Source organism: Ixodes scapularis, unplaced genomic scaffold (genome assembly GCF_016920785.2).
Source record: "Ixodes scapularis isolate PalLabHiFi unplaced genomic scaffold, ASM1692078v2 PGA_scaffold10__122_contigs__length_95168666, whole genome shotgun sequence".
Classification (NCBI taxonomy): domain Eukaryota; kingdom Metazoa; phylum Arthropoda; class Arachnida; order Ixodida; family Ixodidae; genus Ixodes; species Ixodes scapularis.
This window is the reverse complement of record NW_024609836.1, coordinates 89,670,086-89,681,512: the sequence shown is the minus strand read 5'-3', so window position 1 is coordinate 89,681,512 and position 11,427 is coordinate 89,670,086. Positions and strand designations below refer to the sequence as shown.

At 50.4% G+C, this 11,427-nt stretch overlaps 1 protein-coding gene across 1 annotated transcript; it reads right to left on the bottom strand.

The window, feature by feature from the left end:
* Positions 1–3,118: 3,118 nt before the first annotated feature.
* On the bottom strand, positions 3,119–10,520 carry LOC8031606 (ubiquitin-like modifier-activating enzyme ATG7). Its single transcript, XM_029976211.4, has 2 exons — positions 9,038–10,520; positions 3,119–7,596 (listed from the first exon to the last, which is right to left on the bottom strand). The coding sequence occupies exons 1-2, from the start codon at positions 9,934–9,936 to the stop codon at positions 6,240–6,242; spliced, it is 2,256 nt and encodes a 751-aa protein (XP_029832071.2). The 5' UTR covers positions 9,937–10,520; the 3' UTR covers positions 3,119–6,239.
* Positions 10,521–11,427: the final 907 nt, after the last annotated feature.

The following is an 11,427-nucleotide window of genomic DNA, read 5'->3' as shown; positions in this document are numbered from 1 at the left end:
CGACGGTATAGGTCGTCACTGATGCGTCCTTTCTTTTTCAGCTCCCGAAGGTGGTCAGCTAACTCTCTTCCGGACTTAGCAGCGGGACCTCTTGATAGCCTCACGAAATAGCGACTGTCATTTATAACTTCATACATCTTCTTCATGTAGTCATCCCTACCAAGCACAACGGTTCCTTTTCCTTTGTCGGCCTTTAAAATCATGATGGAGCTGTCTGACTTCAACTCATTAAGAGCAATGCGTTCTTGTTGATCTAAATTTGACCCGGCCGGTTTCACATTGTTCGAAACACTGACAACGCGGCTTCTCGCGACATTTACCCCTGTGACATCGTGCACATGTCTGAGTTTCTCTTCAATTTCAATTATGAAGTCAGGTTTTGGGACGTACCGTGGAGCAAGGGCATAGTCCAGTCCTTTGGATAGCAGAAATTGCAAGCCAGGGTTGGTAATAGTAACATAAGGTACGTAGGGCAGAATTCCCTGCCATAAATAAAATGATTTGGCTAACGCCAATTTAACGCGAAATAGGTGCAAAGAGTTTTGCGATAGGAAGCGTGAACCAAAAAAAAAAAAGGAAAAAAAAAAAGAAAGAAAGACTGAAGGAAAGGAGAAATAAGAAAAAAATCTGGTGACGTGACCAAACAAAAAAAAAATAAAAAAAATAAACGAAATAAAAAAAAGAACACGAGAAAAAAAAAACATCCCGGTTTCGAAGCTAGGCCCGCTTGATCGTGAAACTAGGGCGCTGTCCGTTGCGCCAACATAACTTTTTTTTTTCTTTCTTTATTGTAAGTTGCGCCAACATAACTCTGCCTGTAATGCTCACGCATTCTCCCATCATAGGAGAAAGCTTAGTTGCCTTCGTAGTTTTTCATGCATGTGTTATTTTTATTTGTGGCAAGAGTTCACGTCCAGAATGCTTTTAGAGTTTTCGAGCAAAACGAGTTTTCTTCATCCGAGTCACCTTCTAGAACCAGTAGACCGCACTGGGTCGTCCGGCTAATCAAGCAGCTTTTTTCAAATTCTCTAACGTGCCCGTCCTCGGATCTGAGGTCGGCGTTTGACAAGCTTAACTTTCTTCCACCTTTTAGCCGGAATTCCCACGGCAGCTTTGTTCCGTCCCCACTCCCTCTCGAGAGGATGGCTCGCCCCGAGGCTAATCCCATTCTCTAGACGCTCTTTCCACCCAACGATGGCCCTTTCCCTCCCCGTCCCCTAGCTTCGGGAGAGAAGGTTCTTCTCTGTAGAACGTCCCGTTTGTACAGCGGCCTTTAAAGTTCAGATTGTCCTGTCTGTATCGTCCCTTTTGTGTCTCCACTTTTTAATGTTGAAAAGGTATCAACACGCTAAACTAGTACAATTTCCGGGATTTCATTTTCATTCCCCAAGTGTGATGCGGGAGCCGCGCCACGGAGCCCCGGTCGTTTCCGCTCTTTGTTATCGCTAGGATTTGACAGTGCTCAATCACAATGCAAGACACGCACAGAGACACGCTCGCTTTTGGAATGCGCCGCCTAATAATGATATCTCTTGTGGAAACGTGCGTACATCCGTCTTGCGCAGTGTTAGCTCAATGGCAGCACTTTCTGTAAAGGCGGATTCACAACGGGGATGTAAGCAGTCGCGCGATCCAACTATATCGCATCGCAAAAAAAAAAAGAAAATAAATAAAAGTAATTGGTTGGTCAATTTGGCGTGCGCGATGAGCGAGTCCAACGCCTTCGTTGGCGAGTCGCTTCTCAAAAACTCTCGCTCCGAACGCCGTTGGTTGGCTCGGCCTTTCCGCGACTAGAGTGCATTGTAAAAAGTCGGGTCAGCAAGCGACTGCTCAAAACCCGTCACTTTTTGCCCGCGATGGTCGCTTTTGCGATGAAAGTTATGGCGCGACTAGATCGCATCGCCGGTGTGAACGCGCCATAATGTCGAACCAGTCTCACGACGCGCCCCGATATTGGCTTGTGTACCTACGCGCGAGTGCAACCTCTGGCACAATTTATTTGCGTTTGCAAAGCCTGCTCCAGCCGCGTCAAAACATTCAGCCAACCTTTGGACTGCAGAAATCAAGAGACACCCAAAATAGGATAAAGTTGCCAGCCGAATAAAACTTGATTTCTATTTAATTAAGATGAAGACCACCCGCGTACATCAAATATTTCATCAGCCGAACTCCAAGGCAGTAAGCCTAGTTCTGGCACTTGTTTGGCAACTTTGGCCCGCAGCTGCCAGATCACAGCCAAACTATCGGGAAGCGAAGCCTAACTTGGGCTCTCGTTTGGCGACTTGGGCCCAAAGATGCCAGATCTCAACCGAACTACAAGGTAGTAAGCCTAACTCTGGCACATTTGTGGCGATTTTGGCCCGAATGTGCCAGGTGACAGCCGAACTGTCAAAAAGTGAAGCCTAACTTTGGCATAAGTTTGGCGATTTTGGCCCGAAAATGCCAAAGCTCTGCCGAACTACAAGGTAGTAAGCCTAACTCTGGCACACCTCTGGCGATTTTGGCCCGAATGTGCCAGGTGACAGCCGAACTGTCAAAAAGTGAAGCCTAACTTTGGCATTAGTTCGGCGATTTTGGCCCAAAAATGCCAAAGCTCTGCCGAACTACAAGGTAGTAAGCCTAACTCTGGCACATCTGTGGCGATTTTGGCCCGAATGTGCCAGGTGATAGCCGAACTATCAAAAAGTGAAGCCTAACTTTGGCATTAGTTTGGCGATTTTGGCCCAAAAATGCCAAAGATCTGCCGAACTACCGGGCAGTAAGCCTAAATCTGGCATTTTTTAGGCGATTTAGGCCCGAAGATGCCAGACGACAGCCGAACTACCCGGCAGCGAAGCCTAAGTTTGGCACTTGTTTGGCGAATTAGGGCCAAGATACCCAGACTGTTGCCAAGGGAGGTCAGGTTTGGCACTACTTTGGCTTCTTCGGGCTTTTTAATGCCCTAAACTGCCAGACGCAAGCCAAGTTTTGGCCCAGAACTCGGTGCTGCCTGGGATGGTTGTATCTATACTCCATTCCACCATAAGTGCAAGTAAGGAGCTACAGGAGCGAGTGCAGCTCTGCGCCGGCCTGCTGCGCATGCGCACCCGCGACGTGGAAGTGACTCTGAAGCTTTTGGTGATGGAAGATTTCGGTTTATTATCAGTTGGTACCACAAGATTGCAGCAAGACATCAAGAGCTTCATTAAATACATAGCAAACTCTTTTTTTTTAGTAGACCGAAATCTAGACAGAAGTCACTTTACCTTATTGCACACTTTTAACTCTACTTTGTTTCTATGCCACAAAGCACTCGTCACAAATTCTGGACTTTCAGCTAGTCCCATGGAGATGACCAGCCACTATCGGACTACTTGCACAACATCCATTGTAGTAATTATATGGGTACTATGGGCTCGAACAAATATTACTGGTACTGCAGAATCTGGCCATTAACACACGATTGGCAATAGCACTCGTGGAGCAGTGTCTTGTTCGTCCACTGCTTACAACACTAAATTTCTGCCTTGCTGAATGCATTTAAGTTGGGAACAAACTCTATCTGCTGGAGAATAAAGGAGTTTGGAGAAAAGAACAATTTAAGTACTCCTCAACACACACTCGCAATGAAAAAAAAGTGTGAACTGAAGCTTATTCCTATTGGGACACAAAAGCAATCAAGATGAAGGGGACAAAACTTTTCCTCTTAGAAGCAGCAAGTGCTTGCTCAACAACGCACATCTGTTTGAAATAGTGGACTGTGGAGGAACAAACTTGAAATGTTTCGAGACAAGACGTGAAGTTTTGTTTTCATTGCTCCCATTTGCAGGATGCTTTTCTTGTGAATCTACTTGTGGCTTTCATTTGTGCCTTCCTTAACCCTTCGCCTACTCTTTTTCCTTCAAGGAATGTACAGCAAAATTTTATTTTAAACGGGCATTCTGCAATTAAAATAAGACAAAAATATTTCCTTGATTTCCAGGTGTCGTATCTTGCTCTAAATCAGGACTTCTGGTCCAAGTCCCTCCGATGTGCGAACACCGAAGTTGATGGAATGCTTGCAGGATTCGCATAGATTTCATCACTCCTGTCACCGCCCATCAAACTATTGTACGATTCCGAAAAATTGGAAAGGCCGAAGGATTTGTCGTCGCATGTGCCTGAGCATTTCAAAAAGGATTTGGATCTTTTTGTCGGCTAAAGTGGACCTCCGCGCCAAAGTCATGTTGTTTTAGCCTAAATGCTCGCAAGTGACTGCTTTTTATTTTTTCTGGCTAAATGAAGCGTTCTCTCTGTCAAACAGCAAAACAAACGAGCAAACTGCCCAAGGGACATGGAGCAACGGGTGGTTTTGCCATTTGCCAGAGAGCGCTAACAAGCGCTGAAACCTAAATGTGAGCCATGCTCGTGGTCCGGCCTTACGGTCTGTAAGGGGCAACATGAGGGAGACTTGTTAGTAGGCAAGGGGTTAAGGATGATTTGTGGGCCAGTTTTTATTGCCTTGCTGTCATTTTTTTCTGGGCCAAAACACTATATAAGATGTTCTAGATCTACCGCTGGAAAAAAAGCCGGAAATATTGGCTCCTTCACAAAGAAAGCTCAAACTTCCACTGAACGTGCACCAAGGAGGTCAGTTTTTACCATGCAGAATTTCAAGGCGTAGTTCCCTTCCTGTAAACAATGAGACTAACAAACTTTCCAAAGGCCACACTAGGCAAGTTTACAGACAACCAAGTTAGCGACGCTATTTATTTGTAGCATCATGTCCAGATAGGCACAGTGAGCAGACGACAAGTAAATAGCGTCGCTAACTCTGTCGTCTGCGAATGCACCCGTGGGCAACTTTGGTCTCCTCTTTCTACAGGAAGGAAACTACGCCTTTAAATTGCTCACGGTAAAACTGCTATGTGCAGCTATGTGCAGACGCCGATTTTTCTGGCTCATTTTACAGTGGAAGACTCTTTTGTGCCACCGTATTGGGGAGATCAGACCGCGACGCCTGAGCGGCTAACTTTAGAACAGGAATGGGGACAACAAATAACAATGACTCGGCGCCCGGCTGACTTAACCGAACGCCGCACGAGTGTTCAGCTGGATTTTGTGTTCTCTGGTTGCCAGAGGGGAAGGGGCTTACCACTCTAGCCAGCATGAACAATGCAGCATGCACAGTGCCCAGCTCAGCACAAAAGCCCAAGTGGGTCAAGCTCGCATCCCCCAACGACCGCTTTCAGGAGAGATCCGGCACTAACAATAAACGTCACTTTGTTTATTGTTAGTATTCTTACGCTGCACTGTCCTCTCTCTTGAAGTTGACGTGGACATGCCCACAAGGCCTGCAGGCATGCCCACGGGCCCTGTGTTGAGTGAACTCTGAGGTGGAGGGCAACAAACGAGTCAGAGTGCCCCTACAGTTCTATCTCCTCGCCAATAGGTCTGTGGATTGTTCCTGCAGATTATCAGATCAGCAAGGTAAAAAATAACAATATGTGAAGAATAATAAATAAAGGCAAAATAATGTCTTCATGTTCGGCAGATCTATATACATTTTCAATATTAAAAACTTCCTCTTTTTGGCATTGCAGATGCCCGTTGTTCGTTTGGAAAGTATGAACATTATAGGCTCTCATGGGATACTTTCTTGCTTCATCTCGAACTCGCAGTGCAGTAAAGGCTGGAACAGCATGCTCAAGGGATTTGAAAGTAAGATGCTTCCAATTGGGGAGCACTCGAGCTGTAGATCTCGAGTTCATGTTCACAGACCTTGCTGCACTCTCGGCATGTAGGTGAATGAACAAGCTTAGTTCAAGGAAGTCAATATAGTCGTACCCCTGCAATGAAGAACAGTGTGGTAGAACTATGTCGGGCCAGTTTCCTTTACAACATTCAACTAACCTCCAATGCACACAATCTTGCAATACTGGGTGTCGACCTGACGGCCATGGCACAGCAGCGTTGGCCGCAAGAACTAGTCGCCTAAACACCTCTACCATCCCTTTTGTTGTGCACACCTCTTCCCACCTTGAGCCATAATGAGCTAGTAACTACAAGATCCACATCTGTGAGAGGTAGTGATGAGAATTCCTGCCATGCATACAGCCATGGAGCCTCAGAACCTTGGGCAAGAAGTTTCTACTCAAAGCTCTGAGGCATGCACCCAAACACAAACGAGGCTCGTTTGTTCACGACCCTGGAACGGTTGCCTCTGCTTGAAGTAAACGGAGTCCAGGAAGTCCCCCTGGCAGGACAAAGCTCAGAGTCACTCAGTCCCCTTCACTGTCACTCAGTGCCCACACTTGATCCAAGTCTGTCTCAGCATGCAGCCTGCTGAGTCCAGTCAGTTCTTCGAGATAGCTGGCGTCTCTGAGCACATGCGCCACAAACTCCCAGCCGTCCGCATTGTACTGCGACACCACCGCAGGGGAGCAAGCGGTGCACATAGAGAAGGCGGTGCACGCAAGTGTCATGTAATGGTGTCGCCCTATGAAGCCCCGTATCTGGTGGGGCACCATCCCCAGCGGATTGTCGCAAGGTGCGTCCCAGCTACCTGCACCCGCTGGCGCACGTCCCTTCTCTGGATGCTGGAGCAGACCGACCAGGAGCTCCACAGCCAGCGCTCCAGCCATCATGCTCACACCGGGCCTTGTCACCGTGCACTGTTGGTCGAGCGTACGGTCCCTCGTTGAGTCGGTGGGTCCGACAACATCGTTGCAGAAATAGCAGCCAAGCTGGTCAGCGGACAACTGCTCTCCACCGCTGGACATTGATGGTCCACCAATAGGCACTGAATGCCCATTACCAGACGTTGGCAGTTCTTTAGTTGACCTTGAGGGACCATCACCAAACGCTGGGGGCCCCTCGCCAGACGTTGATGGATTCTTGCCAGATGTTGATGGCATGCCACCATGCACAAACTGTCCATCTCCAGAGGTGGACGGTCCTTCACCACATCTTGACGGTTTGTCGGAGTCCACTTCACTTCTTTCCCCCACGCCATGCCGCATCACCAGAAAAGTGTCGAAGCCAAGCGCCGCATTGATAACCAGCTTGCCCCTTGCGCACGCCATAAGAGTTGGTAACCAACGGGCTTCCCTCGTGTCCAGGAGCAGAAAGATTGCGTCGTGCTCTGCAACAAGTTGTTCAAGTTGCTCTACCTGCTTCCGTATGGTGTCTCCCGAGCCAGATGGCACACCGTGTCCCGGCATCGGTATGCTCAGCACCACGCCACGGGCATCCATCGCCGGAAAAACGCACTTCAGGGCATCTGCCGCGGCGTCTGCCTTGTGCCGACCTCCATTTTCGCAGTCGCTAAGGATGTACAAACTCTGTCGAACAGGGTTAGAGTAGGAGACCCGACCGGCGTCCACGAAAGTGATGGTGCGGACGCCCCAGCCCATCAGCGATCTGGCCACATTGCAGCCAAGGGTGCCCGCACCTAGCAGAAGGCATCGGGTATTCGCAATGACTTCGAGGTTGAGGGTTGGTGCCAGTCGCCACCGCATCAGTTGCAGGTTGAGGCCTACTGCAGTCTCTGCCACTTTTTTTGGGTCCATGCCGCCACTCAGGTTCACCATGCGAGGTCCCAGTTGTCCAGTCGCATTGCGTTCCCAGCCGACAAACCTGGGAGTTGAAAAGGTCTCTGTAAACCTGACTCTACCTTTTTGTTTTCAAGTGTTCGACCAAACAACTTTGGGACAAAGACAGACATATGGAATGGTCCTAGATTGGTAGCAAGTGCAGAGTAACTGAATTATACTGTTGAAGCATTTTTCGATTGCTTCCTCTCTTGCACTGTAGCATCAAAGTAAGTTAGTGTTTCAGTCAATCTACCAGTAATTCTAGTTGGCGACAGAGTTAAGAACCCGATAAATTCCCTGCCTCGAGCACAAACTCTCCGCCTTCAATAACATTTCTTTGCACATACAGCTAAAGGCCCGTTCACACTCTTGCAACAGAGTACGACCGAGAGAGACCAGATCGGTTTTTAAGCCTCTTGCGACCTCTTAGGACCGGAAGCGCTGCAGCAAAGCTGGTCCTAAGAGGTCGCAAGAAGCTTAAAAACCGGTGTGGTCTCTCTCGGTCGTACTCGGTTGCAAGAGTGTGAACGGACCTTAAAGTTCAATGGACGGCAACAAGTGCATGCTAAAGGCAGAACACCTACCAAATTCTTTACCATACTTTTCTTGCCTGGTGATTCTACTAAGTACTCAAATGCAATCCTTAATTGTCAACTACAAGGAGTACATCCCCTCTTTTAGGGGCAAAGCTCCTTAGGGGCTAGCCATGTCCGTATGTCCGTCCGCCGTTGGGTCACAAGCACGTGAGCACGTGCTCCCGTGCTCGTGCAGGGGAAAAAACAAACAAAAAACAACCGCATCTCCACGTGGTGAATGATGTTGATTGGGGCGAAGCTCTGGTGGTGCTTGTCTGCGTAGACGGTGAGCCGCAGCATGCCGAGCCTTTCGTTCGTTTTCACCCATGTCAGAAAGAGAATGTGTGGTATGGAACGTGGTTATATACGCGTCTGAGCATTTGACCGCAGCGTTACATGGATGAAAACGAACGAAAGGCTCAACATGCTGCGGCTCAGCGTTTACACAGACAAGCACCACCAGAGCTTCGCCCCAATCAACATTATTCACCACGTGGAGATGCGGTTGTTTTTTTTAGCTGCAACTTTTATTCACTTCTAAAGTTCTTTACTTGCAATACTGAATCAACTTTTTAAGTGTCCGCTGACTTCGCTTGAAACCTGGGGGGCTATGTTCGACAAATATTTCATTTCTCCTAAAAAGAAACGGAAGTGACGATGTCTTGTCTGACTGGTTAGAGGCTCAAATGACGAAAGTTCCCTCTTTCGTCATTTGAGCCTCTAGCCCATCAGACGCGATATCATCACTTCCGTCACTTCTGTATCTTATTAGGAGAAACGAAACATTTGTCGAACATAGCCCCCCTGATCACTTTCATGAGGCAACAACACGACAGAACTTCAAACAGAGCTCTGCTGCTCCGCAGGTCCAAATCGTTCCTTTCTAAAACAGTAACGCCTCCGACAGACCTGGGACGCTCCAAGGCATCTCCTCCGAAGCGGACCGAAAAGACGAGGCTCCGACTGCTCCAGAGCTGTCCCTCCCTGGCCTGCCGTCGATAGGCCAGCAGCGGTAACACCTTCCGCTCCTTCGATCCGCGAAAGCAACGGGACAGCATGCCCAGCAAGTTTCGCAGGGGCCAACCGGGGTGCTGTTCAGACGTCGACGGGTCCGTGTAGCCCACGTAGAAACGGCGACCCGACTCGTACACTTCGTTCAGCTTGCTCAGCGGCAGAATCTTCAGTGCCCCCGAAGAGTCAGCGTCCACAAGGAACGCGGCACGGTCAGCGGGCTTCAGCTTACCGTACGCTGCGTCCAGCTGACTGACAAGGTCGTCCTTCATCACATCTGGTAGCTTCGTCGGCGGACCGGCGAAGACCACGGCGTCGGGGAGACAGACAGCCGGGAACGCGAACCAGTACCAGAACTTGTAGCTCTTGATGTCCACGTACACGATTCCGATGAAGGCGTTCAGGGTACCGGGATCGCGCAGGGCAGACTCACTCTCGATGGCGTCCCATATGTTTTGACCCGCGGCTTCGAGGAGGGCAGTTTTGTCGAGTTTCTTCATGGCCTCCAGGGAGTTAGGGAGCCAGATGCTCCCGCGAAGCTGGCAGCTACCGGGGATGTTAGCGCCGGTCGAGAGCGACGACGACATGTCGAAGGCGGTGTGGTCCAAGTTGGCAAGTGCCGGTAGACCGACGGCCGAGTCGCAGGAGTACCATGCTTGCGCCGGCACGGGTCCTTCTTCGAGACGGACCACCTCCAGTTTGCGACGGCTGATCTCGCTCCAAAAGGTTCCGTCTAGGGCGGATGAGAAGGGCACGAACTGCACCGGATAGGCAGAATCCTTCGTCGCCTCCGACATCTCTAGAGCCGGGTGCCACTGAACGCGCCTTTTCTGCGGCGACTACGTCTTCAGACTTCAGAATGTTGAGGAACTAGCTTTGGACAGAATGAGAGTACCTCGAGGTAGCCACCTTGTTTTCGGTAACGTTGTGCAAAGGAGCTTGTGTAGCGCCGCTCAGCTGTGCCGTTGAAGAGCTGGGGTGTCATACGGACTGGGAAGTGCCGTAGACCACAGAAACAGCTGCAGCACGGCTCAGGACTGAGCGACTGAGCCAACTGGGCCACTGATGAATCACTCGCCACTTGAGTCAGAGGTAGGGGCGTAGGGGTGTCGCAAACTTTTATCGAACCGGATTTTTAGGTCGAACTTTCGGGGTCCGATTGGGTCGAACCGGTCGACGAACCTTCGAACTTTTCACCAGATTCGAGAAGAGGTACTACACCGTGGTCAGATCCATAGCCTGCGGAGCCTGCAATGCAACGCGGCAACGCACTGGGCGCGTTAAGTTAACGCGCTCGAGCGCGCTCCAGCGGTCAGAGTGCACTCGAGCTAAACTAAACGACAACGTCTCACTTCCGGTGCACGGTGGCGGAGCGCGCTCCGCGAGCTCCATCGTCGGAGATGGTGCGCGAGAGCTCGAACAGGTCGGTTTCCGGTGAGATGACGGCGTTTCCGCTCTCGCGACCAGTCTCGCGGTTACTCGCGGTGGTTTTGCACGGTGGTCGGTGGCCGTGGTTTCACCGGTTTCACACGGTGGTGCGGTGGTCTCGCACGAGACGGAAGAATCATCAAAACCCAAGCGTTTTGGGCTCCGGGCCGGGCCGCCGGGCCACTCTGGACCTGGGTCGTCGGGTGTGCGCAATCCCTGGCGAGCGAGGTCGCTTCCGAACGCTCCGAGGATGCCACCGCGCTCGCCTCGCCAAACTTCGCCGACCGCGACCGCACCAACCGAACCCCGCGGCCGAAAGGCTCCGGCCTAGCCAGGAACGGCACCGAGGTAGGCCGGTCGTGGGTAGGAGCTGCTCGTTCTGCGCTACGATACAGTGCTCGGAGCTCTCGGCGTCGTTCGTACTTGCGCCGAAGTCTTTAGCGACTCCGTTGGACGCGAAAGTCGCGCCTGTTTGGATGCGTGGATACTTCGACGGCGATCGCTTGGCAGCTCGTGTAGTCGTTCCGTCATCGTGGAAAATAAAAAAAGCATGGTGCTGGTGTAGAAAGGTATGCATACATCCTTCAAATGCTTGTCGAAGTTCTTCATGTACCTTACCGCAATTTCAGAATCGGGCGAGCCAATAAATTCGGCCATTCCGCCGTCATTCTTTAAGGCTTTTGGGAATTCAGAAGGCGTTCGGCGTACCTTTAATCGCCGCACCAACAGCGTGCAGCATAAATACAAGCTCTCGCTGTTGCCGCCGTCTCCGCGCACTTATTTCATCGAAGTCGTCGTCGACCAAACACTTTTTCGATGTTTCGACGGGACGGGAGCCATGTTCAAGCGCGCGCCGGAAA

What these genes read in the sequence shown, in the direction of transcription:
- LOC8031606 (XM_029976211.4), bottom strand. Translation starts at nt 9,936, where the DNA reads ATGTCGGAGGCGACGAAGGATTCTGCCTATCCGGTGCAGTTCGTGCCC. An exon ending in GATGCCTTGGAGCGTCCCAG is followed by an intron (nt 7,597 to 9,037) that starts GTCTGTCGGAGG and finishes TTCAACTCCCAG; the next exon opens with GTTTGTCGGCTGGGAACGCA.